Below are 19,868 nucleotides of genomic sequence, written 5' to 3'. Positions count from 1 at the left end.
AACATAGAGCTCAATTAAGAATGTAGAAAAAGTCAAATACCAAGTAAACGTTTGCATACATAAAGTGGACCACAACATTTAAAAAATAAAACTAGTTGAAGAACAGTCTTTTATATATTCAATGTAACTCAATAATGCTTCCAATGAAATAGAGTTGAAATAGGTCAATCACATAACTTCATTTATTTTCACTGCAGTTAAAACAATACAATTCTTTCAAGTAACTAATACTTATCATAATACTTTAATAATACATGCAATGATGAATAGAAATGTCATTATTTTAACTCACCTACACACTTTTCAGCTAATTCTTCAAGGAAACCCTGCAAAGGTTTTGGATTCCAGTCTCTGGTATGGATCTGAAATATGTGCTTCCGTGCCTATATATGATTGAAAAATCAACAAGATGTAGGCTAAACACTTCAAATCAGAAATATACAACTGTACAATACTTAAACAATATTGATTTTGCAAAATTTCTATTATTATACCTATTTCTCAGTAAATTAATCAATAGTCTAACAAAATTATACATTCAAAAATTTTTAACTTGGACATTCAATTAATCACTTAATATTCAAAACCACTGCATTCCTCACCACACCCAGAGCTCTAAGTAAATACTCCTTTCCATATCTAGAAGATTTGAGTTCTGCCTTGTCTCAATTTAGGAAATTTCAGATCAATCTTGTGTTAGAGACATTCCTAAATGTCCCTTTCAGTGATCAATCATTGCAGCTATATTCCTATGAAATTACTAAGAGTGGACTATAACAATCTGAATCACACAAGACACAAAATTTAGAAAGAGAGTTATAGCAAATGGAGGAGGAAATAAAAATATTTTAACCAATGTCATTTTTCATAATCTAAACAATAATGTAAATAAAAACTAGTATTTTATGAATTGATCTAGACCACAAGATATAGGAGCAGAATTAGGTCATTTGACCCATTGAGTTTCCTCTGCTATTTCATCATGGCTGATCCATTTTCCTCTCAGCCCCAATCTCCTGCCTTTCCCTCCCCCCCACCCCACCAATCCCTTCATTTCCTGACCAATCAAGAATCTATAAACTTCTGCCTTAAATGTACATAGAGATTCGGCACAGCTGCCTGTGGCAAAGAATTCCACAGATTGACCACTCTCTGGTTAAAGAAATGCCTCCTCATGTGTGTTCTAAAAAGAAACCCCTCTATTTTGAGGCTGTGTCCTCTGGTCTCCCACCATAGGAAACATCCTTTCTCCATCCACTCTATCAAGGCCTTTTACCATTCAATAGATTTCAATTAGGTCACCCCTCATTTTACTAAATTGACTAAATTTACTAAATGCAGGCCCAGAGCCATCAAACTCTCTTCATACGACAAGCTGTTTAATCCTGGAATCACTTTTGTGAACCTCCTTTGAACCCCCTCCAGTTTCAGCACAACCTTTCTAAGATAATGGGCCCATACCTACTCATAATACTCCAAGTGAGGCCTCACCAGTACTTTATAAAGTCTCAACATTACATCCTTGCTTTGACATTCTAGTCTTCATGAAATGAATGCTAACATTGCATTTGCCTTCCTCACCACAGATTCCACCTAAAAATTAACCTTTACAGAATTCTGCACAAGGACTCCCAAATCTCTTTGTGCCTCAGATTTCTGTATTTTCTCACCAGTTAGAAAATAGTCAACCCTTTAATTTCTTATAACGAAGTGCCTGACCATACACTTCCTGACATCATATTCCATCTGTTACTTCCTTGTCCATTCTACTAATCTAAATCCTTCTGTAGCCTCCATATTTCCTCAAAACTACCTGTCCCTCCGCCTATCTTATTTGTATTATCTGCAAACTTTGCAACAAAGCCATCAATTCCATTATCCAAATCACTGGCATATAACGTAAAATGAATCAGTCTCAACATAGACCCCTGTGGAACATCACTGGTCACCAGCAGCCAATCAGAAAAGGCACCCTTTATTCCCATTCTTTGCTTCCTGCCAATTAGCCACTATTTTATCCAAGCTACAATCTTTCCTGTAATACCATGTAGGGCAAGGCAAGAAAGCCACTAGTCACTGGCAGCCAACCAGAAACTCCATGGTCACATTTACCTGATGTTGCACCCACTGGAATAACCTTACTGGGGAACTCTACTTTCTGGCTGTTCAAAAAAACTGAAACAAGCCATGAATGACAAGCAGACTTCAAGCAAGGAATGCAAGGCCTCTCACCTAGCACTACCCAATGGACTTTGACAACCCCCACAAACACAAAGGTCAAGGACATTGCGAACAGCAGGCGGTGAAATAACAAAGTCTAAAATATTCTGCCAAGCAGCACCAAATTGAATACACCAAATTCAAGTCCCTATTGAAAAAAAATCAATTGAAACCAATTGAATTTTTAAAAATTCTACAAAACTATTACCAAAAATTCAAGTATTATACTGGAACATTTTGCACTATATCCACTCAGAAGACATAGAGAGATTACTTCCACTTAAGTATTCCAGAAGAAATTCCTTTAACACCTTTGATAAGAATGTAGTTGCAATGAATTGTGTGATGAGAAAGTCAAATTATGTGTATAATGGGATAAAGATTAAATAAAATAGCATGGGAAGAAGTATCTGTGGAAAATCCAAATTCCAGAACTGCAAATTATGACCATGGTGATTACACACCAAATAATTTAATGTAAGAGATTTTAGAGGTACAAACAAATAAGAAACAATTTCTTCATAATATTATAAATGTATGTGGAGCAACTAAAATAATAGAGAAAACTGCAGAGCCTTTAATAAATAGAAAACATGATACTCTCCCTATGATCATAACATAGCTATACTGAATGTTGATATTAAAAAAACACTGTTGGACAGTTAAGTTTGTTTTTAAACTTGCAAGTGGAATTTGGGATTTGTCAGATACTTGGATAATATGCACACCTTTAGTCATTGTGTTTGGCTTCTCAGTAAACTATTACTGAAATGACCAAATCATTGTTTTATTGAAATTATTTGGAACTGAACAAAATCACTAAAAATTGCAGCTTACTACCGCTAAGATTGGACAAGAGTCATAGGAAAGGTACTAATAGAAGAGCTTTATAAAAGGGGGGAATATATCAGAAGATATTTTTCATTTACCTTTTTATCAGGCAGGTTAAAAAGGAATTCTCTATCAAAACGACCAGGTCTCCTGAGTGCAGGATCAATCGAATCAAGTCTATTTGTAGCACCAATTATAACTATTTCCCCCCTATTGTCCAGTCCATCCATCAGTGCCAGTAATGTTGACACTATAGAACTGAAAAACACAAGAATTAGTCATTTATCCTCATTGATAAATATGAATAGTCAGAACCCAACAGCATTTCTACTATCAAATACAGTATACTGTACAACACTGAGAGTATAACTAGATGTAAAAATGTAAATTTCAATTGCTTTGGCCACCACAGATAGTTAACTTCAAAAAACATTATGGATCATAACTATGAAAGTAGAGTGTTGCTTCAGGGTGTCCAACTTGGGTAACTATAAAATAGAAATGCTCATCAAGTTTATCCTACAGATAAATGTTACATTAGGAATGGACAACTACTCAAAGAATATTGTCCAAAACTGCAGAGATTCTAATGGAGTGAGTTGCAATCGATCCTGAGTATTGATAAATGACTCTCACAAGTTTTCTGCAACTAGAACAAGTTTGCAGAGAAGAGAAGAGAGGAGAGGAAGGTTTGAAACAGAAGAAACATAGTGACTAAGAGACCACTGTTTGGACTCTCTAAGTAGCTCATGAGGGTGAGTTTGATTCCATTCGGCTACGAAAGTGTGATTGTCACTTAGTTAATCCACAGGAGTGGGTTCTCTGGTGAGGGGAAACCTTTGTGAATTCGTGTTTGTTTACCCTTTGTCTGAGTGTGGTAATTCACTGAAGAAAGGCACCCCTGTGGCAAATCACTGTTGGAGTTATTTTATAGTCTTGAAACTGGATAAGTGGCTATCATGTCATGTGACTGGGGTAACCTTGTGGAATCTACCAGTGTGTCGACCCATGTCTGGGTGGTGGTTCCATTGAAGATGGTCCCCTTTGTGATATTCTACTGTTGGTGATAATCCATATGTGGATTCTGTTCAAGTATCCTGTGGCTACCACTTTGAGATGTCCCATAGCTGAACTCGAGTGTGGTACCACTTGTGTTGAAAGGATATTCGTTGAAGATCACTGTCTGTGATACTTTGTGTGTGGAGTGGAACAACTTCAGAGATAAAACCTACTGCTAATGTTATTTTGTATTGCTGTTGTGGAATCTTTGGAATATCGACGTAATTGCCTTCTCACAACATTCACCTTTTGATTACAAACATCTCACTTCAATCCCATGCATCTGAACTGAACTTTTCTTACATACCGTCATAAAACTGTAACTCTTGCTACCTGAGCTTGAATAAGTTTGGGAACTTTATTTACACCTATATATGCATAACACTGTTAGCTCTTGATTTACCTGGTTTAAGTTACTATATTGTGTAGTTACTAATAAAACAGTGTTTTGTTAACAGCAAAACCAGACTCCAGGTGTGTTCTGTATGCTGCTGATACTTTTACAGGGTTCCATGTACGTGACAGTCTATAATGAACATCAAACATGCAACTATACCAAACCTATTTTACTCTCTTCAATATCCAATCAATTCACCCCAGATTCTATCACGATTTGCTCTGCCATTAACATATAAACACACATCTTAAGGAAGCATGTGGAAACACATTTCCCAAGACATGCAGATTGATAGGTTAATGGGCTGAACCTGGTGACTGGTGTTGAGAGGTATCCATCTTCCTACTCCCCACACATTACCAACCCACATAACAAAAACCAGACAATTACCACGGCAAAATGTTTTAAATTTAGCATTGAATTCAAATTCTAAATTTTCAGGTACAGATGGAATTTCAACTTAATGTATGTTAAATGAGAATTTCGCTGTTCTCTAGCTAGCTCATTCCAAAACTTTAAAAATTCAACATGGAAAAGTATTCAGGAAAACAAATAAATTAACACAGGCTCTGAAATCAATTTTCCTGCTATTTCTATTACTAGTAGAGGAATAATTCTTTGGATGTGGCAACTGCAAAGGATTTGAGTAATGGTGTTCAACATGTTCATATGTCAAACAAGTTGGCAAATTCTTGCCCTCCAAACAACTCCACAAGATTGCAGCTACAACAGAATTCATAATTCCTTACCTATGAATTTGATCTTGTCTGCTTGAACGAACTGGTGCCAGGCCATCAATTTCATCAAAAAAAATTATGGACGGTCGCATTAAGTAAGCCTATAAAAAATTAAATTTTGAACTAGGCCTACAAATTCTATATAAAAACAAGAATTATGCATGCAATATCAATGGGAAATATGTTGCCAAATGTTTTCTTTACCTGATCAAACAGCAGCCTGAGTTGGCGCTCAGACTCTCCTACCCATTTGCTAAGGCAATCTGCACCTTTCCGCATGAAGAATGAAACCTTCTTGTCTCCCACGCTGCATTCATTTGCCAAGGCTCTAGCCATCAAGGTCTTGCCTGTTCCAGGAGGCCCATAGAATAAACAACCCCTATGTCATTCAACAAAAATGGAATTTAAAAATGGACATATTTTCAATGTTTTAATTACCTTCACAGAACTTTGGAAATATATAAATATTTCCTATTTCTCCTCTCTTCCAGATATATTACAGCCCTTGACTTTTCAAACATACCTAAAGTTAATGCTACATCTTAAAAATGGTATAGAACCTTCTCAAACCCAATGACATAGTTAGGGCTCCAAGGTAAGTCTCAATTCAGAACATTCCATCTCGGTCTGAATCTGCAATCATTGAACTAAGATCAACATGTGGCTTAAGAGACATTTCTTTCATTTAAAGAGTAGACATTTATTTACTGTAAGTCAAAAATCATAGATTTTCTTCATATGGAGGAACTAATAAACATATCAGGACAGACAATATTAGTTAAATAGTACTATGGCTTCCAGCAATAAAATAAAGAAAACCTATATTTAATCTAGTGAGTATAACTTCACTCGCCCCATCACCGAACTATTTCCACAAGATATGGGCTCATTTTCAAGGACTCTTCATCTCATGTTCTCAATGTTTATTGCTTATTTATAGAATTATTTCTTTTTTCCTTCTGTATTTGCACAATTTGTAGTCTTTTATATATTGGTTGTTCATCCTGTTGGGTGCAGACTTTCATTGACTGTTATGGTTCTTGGATTTACTGAATATGCCCATAAGAAAACAAATCTCAAGGTTTATATGATGACACATATGTAGTTTGATAATAAATTTACTTTGAACTTTGAAGTGATTGCTTTAAACAATCATTATACAGGTGGCCCCCGATTTTCAAACGTTTGCTTTACAACAGCTCGCTGGTACGAAAGACATACATTAGTACCTGTTTTCGCTAACCAAAGAGGATTTTTACTTTTATGTAAAAAAGACGCCTGCTTTATACGTGTGTTTACCCCGAGAAAGACTACTATGACCGTGAAGCCTTGTGCGGGCAGTTGTGTGTGCATGCATGTACATGCGTGTACGTGTACGTGCATACTCATGTACATACACATGCGTGTACGTGCTGATTTTTTTTCTCCACATCGATTCTGGCTCGCTGACTTCTCGATTTTGATAAGTGAAACGACACCATACATACAATATTTCTACTTTATATAGGCTGTATATTTATCATATCATTCCTGCTTTTACTATATGTTAGTGTTATTTTAGGTTTTATGTGTTATTAGGTATGATTTGGTAGGTTATTTTTTGGGTCTGGGAACGCTCAAAAATTTTTCCCATACAAATTAATGGTAATTGCTTCTTCGCATTACGACATTTCAGCTTATAAACGGTTTCATAGGAACGCTCTACCTTTGGATAGTGGGGGAAACCTGTACTCTAACTCTGTTGAGCAACCAACAAGTATAAACTAAATAAATAAACAGACTAAAATTACGTCAATTGAACTTCATTTTAGAACATTCAGGAAGAACTTTTACTTTTTTGATAGGTACTAAAGCACCTTGAGCTGTTTTTTTCTCAAAAGATACCATACAAATGTTGCTGACAGCTGTACTAAAAGCAATCACATGCCTTTTATACAATCACTAAAAAGAGAATAACTAATAACACTACATGACACTTAAATTAGTACTATTTTCATGTTCTGTAAAGTGTATAGTCAACTACAGATCCCTGTTTAAACCAATATTATACCTACATCTGAATCCATATCCAAACATTCTACAGTCAATCATAAACACGGGTCAAAAAACAATAAACACAACACTTCTGAATTACAAGGTATTAAAATAAATCTTAATCTACTAATTACAAAATGCAATCTGAAGTACAAGAATTTTTGCAGTGTATTTTATATGAATATTTACTCAACCTAATACATTAAAGTTTTAAAATGAAAGTACATTGCTCTTTTGTGTACACTTCCCTATAACATACTGCATGATTTGTAAAAGTGATGTGATCGTCAGCGTGCTTATTGACTAATCATATTGTTATCCAAGATTACAAAAATACACTGACCATTGTCAATCATCTTAATTACACAACACCTGGGGCAAACAGAAGTACCTCTACAGGATTAATCTAAAGTCAAGCTAATATTACAAAATAGATAGAACTGGTCCCGAAGGCTAGAATGTCCCTTGATGGAAGATAAGGTGCAGTAAAATGAGCCTACAATGGATCAGTGTGGTAAGCCAGTCAGAGTTAAAGGGAAAAGACAATGACATGATTTAAAATAGCAGTCAACTGGAAGCTCACAGATACCTTAGCACAATGAACGGAAAAGTGTTCTGCAAAGCAGTGATTCAATCTGGCTTTTTCAGTGTTGAGCAAGGCGAACACTAAATGTAATACAGTCCGCCCTCCTTATCTGCGAGGGATTGGCTCCGGGACCCCTCGCAGATACCAAAAATTGCAGATGCTCAAGTCCCTTATTCAACCTGTCTCAATGCACTGGACCTTAGGACCCAGCGGAACCCCAGACCTTATTTAACCTGTCAAAGGTGAAGTGGACATTAGGACCTGGCGGCAGAGATCTGAATCCGCGTTTCTGTTCATGAAAATAATCACAATCACAATTGAAAATAAAGTGGAAATAATAAAGTGATTGGAAAGAGGTGAAACGCCATCTGTCATTGGAGAAGCATTAGGCTATGTCGGTCAACGACTGGAACAATTTTAAAGGATACAGTGAGAAAGGTTCTGCCCCGATGAAAGCTACAATTATTAGACCATAAGACCATAAGACAAAGGAGCAGAAGTTGGCCATTCGGCCCATCGAGTCTGCTCCACCATTTCATCATGAGCTGATCCAATCTCCCCTTTAGTCCCATTCCCCCGCCTTCTCACCATAACCTTTGATGCCCTGACTACTCAGAAACCTATCAATCTCTGCCTTAAATACACCCAATGACTTGGCCTCCACTGCCGCCCGTGGCAACAAATTCCATAGATTCACCACCCTCTGGCTAAAAAATTTTCTTCACATCTCTGTTCTGAATGGGCGCCCTGCAATCCTTAAGTCATATCCTCTTGTACTAGACTCCCCCACCATGGGAAACAACTTTGCCACATCCACTCTGTCCATGCCTTTCAACATTCAAACTGTTTCTATGAGGTCCCCCCTCATAGTTCTAAACTCCAAGGAGTACAGTCCAAGAGAGGTCAAACGTTCCTCATATGTTAAGCTTCTCATTCCCGGAATCATTCTAGTGAATCTTCTCTGAACCCTCTCCAATGTCAGCACATCCTTTCTTAAATAAGAAGCCCAAAACCGCACACAGTATTCCAAGTGAGGTCTTACCAGTGCCTTATAGAGCCTCAACATCACATCCCTGCTCCTATACTCTATTCCTCTAGAAATGAATGCCAACATTGCATTCGCCTTCTTCACCACCAACTCAACCTGGAGGTTAACCTTAAGGGCATCCTGCATGAGGACTCCCAAGTCCCGTTGCATCTCAGAACTTTGAATTCTCTCCCCTTATATATAAGAGTCTGCCTGTTTATTTCTTCTATCAAAGTGAATGACCGTACACTTTCCAACACTGTAATTCATTTGCCACTTCTTCGCCCATGCCCCCAATCTATCCAAGTCTCTCTGCAGACTCTCTGTTTCCTCAGCACTACCAGCCCCTCCACCTATCTTTGTATCATTAGCAAACTTAGCCATAAAGCCATCTATTCCATAATCCAAATCGTTGATATACAACATAAAAAGAAGCGGCCCCAACCTCAGACCCCTGTAACACCACTTGTAACCAGCAGCCAACCAGAATGGGATCCCTTTATTCCCACTCTCTGTTTCCTGCCAATCAGCCAACGCTCTATCCACGTATGTAACTTTCCTGTAATTCCATGGGCTCTTATCTTGTCTAGCAGCCTCATGTGCAGCACCTTGTTAAAGGCCTTCTGAAAATCCAAATACACAACATAGACTGCATCTCCCTTGTCTAGCCTACTTGTAATTTCCTCAAAAAATTGCACTAGGTTTGTCAGGCAGGTTTTTCCTTTAAGGAAACCATGTTGAGTTCTGCCTATCTTGTCATATGCCGCCAAGTACTCCGTAACCTCATCCTTGACAAACGACTCCAACAACTTCGCAACCACCGATGTCAAGCTAACAGGTCTATAATTTCCTTTTTGCTTCCTTGCCCCCTTCTTAAATAGCGGAGCAACATTTGCAACTTTCCAGTCCTCCAGAACCAGGCCAGAATCTATCGACTTTTGAAAGATTATTGCTAATGCCTCTGCAATCTCCACTGCTACTTCCTTCAGAACACGAGGGTGCATTCCAACCGGTCCAGTTTATCTACCCTTAGACTATTCAGCTTCCTGAGTACTTTCTCTGTCGTAATTGTGACTGCGCATATTTCTCTTCCCTGACACCCTTGAATGTTCGGTATATTGCTGATGTCTTCCTCAGTGAAGACTGATGCAAAATACTCGTTCAGTTCCTCCGCCATCTCCTATCTCCCATTACAATTTCTCCAGCATCATTTTCTATCGGTCCTATATCTACTCTCACCTGTCATTTACTCTTTATATACTTGAAAAAGCTTTTAGTATCCGCTTTGATATTATTTGCTAGCTTCCTTTCATAGTTCATCTTTTCTCTCTTAATGACCTTCTTAGTTTCCCTTTGTAAGCTTTTAAAAACGTCCCAATCCTCTGTCTTCCCACTAATTTTTGCTTCCTTGTATGCCCTCTGCTTTACCTTTACTTTGGCTTTGACTTCTCTTGTCATGGTTGCATCCTTTTTCTATTTGAAAATTTCTTCTCTGGAATTTATCTGTCTTCCACCTTCCTCACTTCTCACATAAACTCCAGCCACTGCTGCTCTGCCATCATTCCCGCTAGTGTCTCTTTCCAGTCAACCTTGGCCAGTTTCTCTCTCATGCCACTGTAATTTCCTTTACTCCACTGAAATACCGACACATCAGATTTCAGCTTCTCTTTCTCAAATTTCACAGTGAACTCAATCATGTTGTGATCACTGCCTCCTAATGGTTCCTTCACTTCCATCTCTCTAATCACCTCTGGTTCATTACACAATACCCAATCCAGTACAGCCGATCCCCTAGTGGGCTCAACAACAAGCTGATCTAAAAAGCCATCTTGTAGACATTCTACAAATTCTCTCGAGATCCAGTGCAGACCTGATTTTCCCAATCCACTTGCATGTTAAAATCCCCTACAATTATCATAACACTGCCCTTCTGGTAAGCCTTTTCTATTTCCTGTTGTAATTTGTAGTCCACATCACTGCAGCTGTTTATAGGCCTGAAAAATAACTGCCATCAGGGTCCTTTTACCCCTGCGATTTCTTAGCTCAACCCATAAAGATTCTGTACCTTCCGATCCTATGTCAACTCTTTCTAATGATTTATTGTCATTTCTTACCATTAAAGCCACACCACCCCCTCTACCTACCTGCCTATCCTTCCGATACACCGTGTATCCTTGGATGTTCAGCAAACAGAGACATGCACCCTGTAGCCATGTCTCAGTGACGGCCACAATATCATACCTGCCAATCTGTAACTGTACAAGATCATTCACCTTGGGGGACATCACGTGATGACGTAGGATCGAGACGCAGGAACCCAGCTCTCCCGTAAAAAGTTAATAAATTAATGTTTAAATGAAGAAAAGTTAGTCAATACTTTCTAAAAGTTACTTATAAACTACTCCGGACTGTGTCAAGCTATGCCTCAAGGAAGGAAGATGAAGAAAACTAATACCGGGAAGACTACGCAAGTTGGAACAAGAACAAGGCCCACGTCTACTGAGGAACCGCGGTCTCAGGTACATTATATCACCGGCGATACGGAACAGGAGACTGTGGCAACATTGGCCACTTCCAAAGGAAAAGACCATCGTGAACTGCGCAAACGCGAAGGATGGAGCATGCGCAAACGGGAGCAACAAGAACTACAAAACCCAGCTACCACTGCAACTGAAAGTGATAGCGAATCGGAGGGAGAGTCAAATCTCTCGGAAGGATCAGATGAAGAAGGAGTTAAAAGTCCTTCTAGAAATATAGAAAAGACTTTGAGGCAAATAATGCGTAAATTAGACACATTAAAAGTAATTAAAAATAATCAAAAAATACTCAAAAAAAAAATGACCAATATGGAGATTATGCTTGATAAAATGACAAAGAGACAGGAAAAAATGGAAAAAAGAATTACGGACTTGGAAACTACAACGGAAGACATGGTTGAAAGAATGGACAAAATGGAAAATGAAAATACTGCTTGGACATCAGAAAGAAAACAATTTATGGAAAAAATTGATAAGCTTGAAAATCTCAGTAGACGAAATAATATTAAAATTGTTGGACTTAAAGAAGATATAGAAGGAGAAGATCCAATAAATTTTTTTCAAAAATGGATCCCTAAAAAATTGGAAATGGAAAGAGAAACTCCAATTGAGATTGAAAGGGCGCATAGATCTTTAAGGTCAAGACCTCGAGCTGATCAAAACCCACGATCAATTTTGATAAAATGCTTACGATACCAAGACAAAGAAAAGATCCTGAAGGCCGCTGCCCAAAGTGCCAAAAATAGAAACGGGCCACTGATGATAGCAGGGAAACCAGTTCTTTTTTATCCTGATATAAGTTACAACCTGTTGAAGAGAAAGAAGGAATTTAACCCAGCGAAAAAAGCCTTATGGGAAAAGGGTTATAAATTTACAATGCGTCATCCAGCAACACTGATAATTTTTTTGGAGGAGGGAAAAAATTTTTTTTCCGATTATCGAAAAGCAGAGGAGTTTGTACAAGAACTTCCATCTATTCGCTAATTACACATAGAGGCTTCCAAACGTAATGGATTAAAGATGAAGATAGACCCAACGAACAGAAGTGATGGACATTTATGGATATTATAGAAGAGAAAAGCAAAATTTTAGAAATACTAAATGAGAATAGTATTTTTTTTTTCTCTTCTTATACATATACTTTTTTATGTTGCGGGGGCGCTGGGGAGCTTTGGATCGGTTACTGCGGGATTCACGTGTGTAATCATGGCGGTTGCCATGACCCGTACAGCAGAGGGGGGTAATGTTGTGTTTTTTTTCCACAACATTAGTAGGGGGGTATTTTGTTTTTTTTTCTTTATATTTTAATTTTCTTCTATCTTTTTGCCTGGATGATTGGTGGGGACACACATAGCAACATGGAGATTTTTATAAAGATTTCCCAGGATACCACGAAAGTGGAAAGATTAGGTATTATTATAGATTGGAGTAATATAATAAAAAAAAATGACTAATCTACTAAATTTTTTAAGTTTTAATGTTAATGGGCTTAATGAGCCAGTAAAAAGAAAAAGAATTTTAACATATATTAAAAAAATGAGAACTCCGTGGAGCATGTGGGGATCTTCCAATATCCAGGCATTCCCTTTTTTTTTCTTTCTTATTTTTTTTAATAGGGATGTTAGGGGGGAGGAGTTAAGGGGAGGGGGGCTGGGTAACACTTTTTTTTTCATACACATTTATTCTGTAACTACTTGAAAACAATAAAAAAAGTTTTTAAAAAAAAAGATCATTCACCTTATTCCTCTTGCTGCGTGCTCTCTATTACCTTATAGAGTAAGGTACTCTCTAGTACCTTAACTCCTCCCCTTCCTCCTCCTAACCCTGACCCACCTGTCTGTCTCCCATGGCCCCAGTGAGACCACCTGCCTGGAACTCCTTTCTATCAACTCCTCACTCTCCCTGACCAGATGAAGGTCAGTGAGCTGCATCTCTAGTTCCCTCACACGGTCCCTTAGGAGCTGCAGCTTGGCGCACCTGGTGCAGATGTGGACATCTGGGAGGCTAGGAGACTCCAGGACCTCCCACATCCAACACCAAGAACAACAAGCTGCCCTCACACTCATACTTCTCCTTTCCTCAAATAACAGGAAAAACTGAAACCTAAACCTACCTTGCCTCGTCCACTTCCGCCTAAGCTCATTGAGCCAAAGCCCTTAAGCCTACACTCTGCTCCTGGCTCACTCCACTGCTCGCTGTATAAGGCTGTGTCCTTTTTAAACCTTCCCCGCTTCACTGCCCGACATCATACGCCTGCGCAGTCCCGCCTCTCTTAACTCCGATGAGAATAAGAAAAAGTCAAAATGGCTCTCGCCACACTCCCGTTCTGATCCTCCGACTTCCTTCTCCAAATGAAACCCGATTTAGAATTTCTGCCTTTTTAAAATCTTCCCTGCTTCACTGCCCGACGTCACACATCTGCGCAGTCCCGCCTCTCTTAACTCCGATGAGAATAAGAGAAAGTCAAAATGGCTCCCGCCACACTCCTGTTCTGATCCGACTTCCTTCTCCAAATGAAACCTGATTTAGAATTTCTGCCCTTTTAAAATATTCCCTGCTTCACTGCCCGACGTCACACGCCTACACAGTCCAGCCTCTTAACTCCGATGAGAATAAGAGAAAGTCAAAATGGCTCCCGCCACACTCCCGTTCTGATCCTCCGACTTCCTTCTCCAAATGAAGCCCGATTTAGAATTTCTGCCCTTTTTAAATCTTCCCCGCTTCACTACCTTATTACGAAGCAACGCAGTGGTTTAATTATTGGGTTTTGCGTTTTTGATCCTTCACATCAACCACAGAGAGTGCACTCGGGAGCGATCTGTCACTGGATCGAACTTGGGAAATTCCTTTCCCGAGCCCGGTGCTGAAACATACGTTCTTAAGTGTTTTATATGCATAGAAAGGTAAAATATATACTATATACTAAGACAAACATTTGACTAAATGACGCAAAATAACACCGGATGTACCTGTTCTGACTTACTTAGTAAGAGAACTTAATATTTTTTTCTATCCCAATCCACGATAACCCACGCACATCCTCCCGTATACTTTAAATCATCTCTAGATTACTTATAATACCTAATACAATGTAAATACTATGTAAAATAGTTATTATACTGCATTGTCTAGGGAATAATGACAAGAAAAAATAGTCTGTTCATGCTCGAACAACAAGTGCTGGAAGAGCACTTCCGGGTTTTCACAATTCTAGGTTGGTTTAATTCGTACATGCAGAATTCGCGGATGAGGAGGGCCGACTGTATATTAAACTGGAAGTGTAAACATTGCATCTAGAAGACTGATTAATTCCAGGGTTGCCAAAAGAGCAGGTATTGCACCCCCCTTGATTGCATGAGAAGTGCTATGAGAAAGGGAATGGGTTTTCAAGATTGCTTAATGTAACTTCCAGTACACAAGTGTAAAGAAGGACAAAATAATTGTTATTCTGATGTAGCGGAAAAGAAACACAATTTTTAAAAAAAACAATAAATATAAATACATAATCCAGGAAATGATAAAGTATTGGTGGTGGGGGATGTGGGGGGGTGGATTAGTGGGTAGAGGTGTCGATCAGCCTTACTACTAGGGGAAAATAACTGTTTTTGAGTTTGGTGGTCCTGTCATGGATGCTAAGTAGCCTCAACACTCCATGAGCAGGGTGGATGGGATACTTCATGATGTTATTGGTCATGATGCTCATGGAGATAGCAGCGAAAACCAGAGGATCACAGACAGAACAAATCATTTGGAATGCTGAAAGGAGAAGGGTGGGGAAGATACGCCTGGAAATGACAAAAATTACAGTGGGTGATGGCCAAGAGGAAGGAGAGGGCAACATAAATCCTACAATTTCTCTGGATGGAAGGAAAAAAGTAAAAGCAGAAGTGGAATGAATAGAGAAGTGCTGTATAAAGGCTATACTAACCATGGAAGATGAGAATGAGGATTATAGAAAAAAACAAAGGCATCTCAGAAGCACTGGTATAGGAAGTCTCGTCACCAGAATAGATATAATACAAATGGAATAATTTTCCAGGAATCAGGGTGGGAAGATGCTTTGTGTTATAACTGAGGGAATATCTCAACACATAATGGATATTAGTCACTGACCTATTCCCTGAGATGGAATTGGAGAAGTCAAGGAAGATAAAGGCCACGTGAAAGTGAAAACAGAATGGAAATGATCAAATGATCATCAAATCTAATTCTTCCCATGATTAGTAGTGCAAGAAGCAGCACCAATATAATTGTCAAAGTATTAGGAAAAAAGTGGATGTGGGAAGCACCACCAATCCCCAAGTAGGACTGAAGCATATCCACCTATGCCAGTGAGTAACAGGATAGCTTACACTCCTGTGTGTTCCCTAAACTAAAATCTGACTCTGATGCAAAGTTAAAGGAGAAACTGTTCAATATAAGACAATTTCACATGAACAAATGAGGATAGAGGTGGAGGAAGATTGTTCAAGGAAGAAGGATCATCAGGCCATCTGAGCACAGGATGGGGCAAACAGACTAAATATGGAAAATATCAAAGTGGCAGTGAGCACAGGTTTCATGGATGCAAGTGCAAAGGGACTCAAAAAGGAGGAAAAGAAGTCAAGGCAGAAATAAAATTATGGCAAGAGCAGGCTGAAACATTCAATGGGGCAGACGGGCTTTTGGAGCAAGGCTGAGCAGAGCTGAAGGACTTCGATGCTGGAGACTAGAAGGAAAATATCCCATTATTCAATTCTAACATTTAAAAACAATACCTTGGTGGTTGAATCTTGAATCGTTCAAATACTTCAGAATAGAGTAGAGGAAAAACGACCATTTCTTTAAGAGCTTGAATATGCTGACTTAACCCTCCAACACTATCAAACCGTACCTAATAAAACAATTCATAAAAATTAAATGAGGAATCATAAATCTTCACAAGGTTGATGTAAACTACATCATTAAAAAATGAACTGTAGAATATATTAGATTTATAGCTCAATAAAACTAGCACTGAAAATAAATTTGGTTATGATATAAACTTAATAGACTACCTGGTGTGTATTAAATAATGTAACAAATGCAAAACCAACAGTTCAGTTTAGAGACTGAGTTGAGTTGTTCGCCAAAATTAACAGATTATATATACAAAAGAAAACTAATTGTTATGTTAAAAAAAAAGCCTGGTCAACTATTATACAATTGCCTAAACCAACTTTCAACAGGTTAGTGAACAATTAGCTGTTTATTTGGGGAAAAAAAGGCTCAAGAATACTTCAAGATATCTTACTAGCTGTAAGGAGGATTGCTGTTTTACAAGGTAAATAATCTGTTGACAGAAACAAAACTAATGACATCAATTTCAAAAGGAACAGCAGCAAACGAATGCACAGCCTGAAAAGATTAAGAAAATAATACCAAATTGATGACAAATACTATTGGGAGGGGATGAACTGGAAAGATAAGGATGGAGTTAAAGGGAAAGTGAAAATAAGAAAAGTTAAAAAGGACAACAGAATCAATGGAGTAGAAAGCTCAAGAAGAAATCATACAGTATGGCCAAGTGAAATAGGAATTGATATGAAAGGAGAGGGGAGTACCGAATTAAAAGTATTATATATGAATGCACGAAGTATAAGGAATAAAGTAGATGAGCTTGAGGCTCAGTTGGAAATTGGCAAGCACGATGTTGTGGGAATAACTGAGACATGGCTTCAAGCAGACAGGGCCTGGGAAATGAATATTCAAGGATATACATCTTATCGAAAGGACAGACTGATTGGCAGAGGGGGTGGGGTGGCTCTGATGGTGAGGAATGATATTCAGTCCCTTGCGAGGGAGGACATAGAATCTGGGGATGTAGAGTCAGTATGGATAGAACTGAGAAATTCTATGGGTAGAAAGACCCTAGTGGGAGTTATCTACAGACCCCAAACAGCAGTCTGGATGTAGGGTGTAAGTTGAATGAAGAGTTAAATTGGAATGTTGCAAAGGTAATGATACAGTTGTCATGGGGGATTTCAACATGCAGGTAGACTGTGAGAATCAGAATGGTACTGGACCCCAAGAAAGGGAGTTTGTGGAGTGCCTCCGAGATGAATTCTTAGAACAGCTTGTACTGGAGCCTACCAGGGAGAAGGCAATTCTAGATTTAGTGTTGTGCAATGAACCGGATTTGATCAGGGACCTCGAGGTAAAGGAACCATTAGGAGGTAGTGACCATAATATGATATGTTTTAACCTACAATTTGAGAAGGAGAAGGGAAAATCAAATGTGTCAGTATTACAGTTCAACAAAGGGAACTATGGAGCTATGAGGGCGGAGCTGGCCAAAGTTCAACGGAACAATACCCTAGCAGGGAAGACAGTGGAACAAAAATGGCAGGTATTTCTGGGAATAATGCAGAAGGTGCAGGATCGGTTCATTCCAAAGAGGAAGAAAGATCCTAAGGGGAGTAAGGGGCGGCCGTGGCTGACGAGGGAAGTAAAGGGCAGTATAAAAATAAAAGAGAAGTATAACATAGCAAAGATGAGCGGGAAACCGGAGGACTGGGAAGCTTTTAAAGAGCAACAGAAGATAACAAAAAAGGCAATATGCCAAGAAAAAATGAGGTACGAAGGTAAACTAGCCAAGAATATAAAGGAGGATAGTAAAAGCTTCTTTAGGTATGTGAATAGCAAAAAAAAACAAACAATCCCTCAGATGTAATAGTGGCCAAAGGAAATAGGGTAAAGGATGAACTGAAGGAAATTTATATTAGGCAAGAAACAGTGTCAGATAGACTGTTGAGTCTGAAGGCTTATAAGTCCCCGGGACCTGATGGTCTGCATCCCAGGGTACTTAAAAAGGTGGCTCTAGAAATCGTGGACGCATTGGTAATCATTTTCCAATGTTCTATAGAGTCAGGAACAGTTCCTGCTGATTGGAGGGTGGCTAATGTTGTCCCACTTTTCAAGAAAGGAGGGAGAGAGAAAACAGGGAATTATAGACCGGTTAGCCTGACGTCAGTGGTGGGAAAGATGCTGGAGTCAATTATAAAAGAGGAAATTACAACACATTTGGATAGCAGTAGAAGGATCAGTCCGAGTCAGCATGGATTTATGAAGGGAAAATCATGCTTGACTAATCTTCTGGAGTTTTTTGAGGATGTAACTATGAAAACTTCCAGAAAGCTTTTGATAAAGTCCCACATAAGAGATGAGTGGGCAAAATTAGGGCACATGGTATTGGGGGCAGAGTACTGACATGGATTGAAAATTGGCTGGCTGACAGGAAACAAAGAGTAGTGATTAACGGGTCGCTTTCGGAATGGCAGGCTGTGACCAGTGGGGTATTGCAAGGTTCAGTGCTGGGACCGCAGCTGTTTACAATATACATTAATGATTTAGATGAAGCAAATTAGCAAATTTGCTGATGACACAAAGCTGGGTGGCAGTGTGAAATGTCAGGAGGATGTTATGAGAACGCAGGGTGACTTGGACAGGTTGGGTGAGTGGGCAAATGTATGGCAGATGCAGTTTAATGTGGATAAATGTGAGGTTATCCACTTTGGTGGCAAGAACGGGAAGGCAGATTACTATCTAAATGGAGTCAAGTTAGGAAAAGGGGAAGTACAACGAGATCTAGGTGTTCTTGTACATGAAACCTTGTTCTTGTTCTTGAAAGCAAGCATGCAGGTACAGCAGGCAGTGAAGAAAACTAATGGCATGCTGGCCTTTATAACAAGAGGAATTGAGTATAGGAGTAGAGAGGTCCTTCTGCAGCTGTACAGGGCCCTGGTGAGACCCCACCTGGAGTATTGTGTTATTGTGTGCAGTTTTGGTCTCCAAATTTGAGGAAGGACATTCTTGCTATTGAGGGAGTGCAGCGTAGGTTCACAAGGTTAAGTCCCGGAATGGCGGGACTGTCATATGTTGAAAGATTGGAGCGACTGGGCTTGTATACACTGGAATTTAGAAGGATGAGAGGGGATCTGATTGAAACATATAAGATTATTAAGGGATTGGACACACTGGAGGCAGGAAGCATGTTCCCACTGATGGGTGAGTCCAGAACTAGAGGCCACAGTTTAAGTATAAGGGGTAGGCCATTTAGAACAGAGATGCGGAAAAACTTTTTCACCCAGAGAGTGGTGGATATGTGGAATGCTCTGCCCCAGAAGGCAGTAGAGGCTCAGTCTCTGGATGCATTCAAGTGAGAGTTAGATAGAGCTCTTATAGATAGCGGGGTCAAGGGATATAGGGAGAGGGCAGGAACGGGGTACTGATTGTGTATGATCAGCCATGATCACAGTGAATGGCCGTGTTGGCTAGAAGGGCCGAATGGCCTACTCCTGCACCTATTGTCTATTGTCTATAAATGAAATTTAATATGAACAACTGCTAGAAAACATTCTAAGGAGGGGAATAAAGATCGAAATAGAAACTAATGAGGCCAAGAGACACAACATAGAAGAGG

General features: G+C 39.1%; 1 protein-coding gene across 2 annotated transcripts in view; it reads right to left on the bottom strand.

Moving 5' to 3' along the window:
* Positions 1–19,868, bottom strand: part of atad2b (ATPase family AAA domain containing 2B) — a 195,184-nt gene that overhangs the window by 58,947 nt on the left and 116,369 nt on the right. For both annotated transcript variants that reach the window (XM_073056957.1, XM_073056959.1), the window contains exons 11-15: positions 16,186–16,301; positions 5,449–5,623; positions 5,257–5,345; positions 3,150–3,309; positions 293–383 (exon numbers count right to left, since the gene is read on the bottom strand). In XM_073056957.1, coding sequence (XP_072913058.1) covers positions 293–383; positions 3,150–3,309; positions 5,257–5,345; positions 5,449–5,623; positions 16,186–16,301 — 631 coding nt within the window. The remainder of the gene's footprint in view (positions 1–292; positions 384–3,149; positions 3,310–5,256; positions 5,346–5,448; positions 5,624–16,185; positions 16,302–19,868) is intronic.

The sequence above is a fragment of the Hemitrygon akajei genome, chromosome 9 (genome assembly GCF_048418815.1).
Source record: "Hemitrygon akajei chromosome 9, sHemAka1.3, whole genome shotgun sequence".
NCBI lineage: Eukaryota > Metazoa > Chordata > Chondrichthyes > Myliobatiformes > Dasyatidae > Hemitrygon > Hemitrygon akajei.
This window is presented reverse-complemented; position numbering and strand designations above follow the sequence as displayed.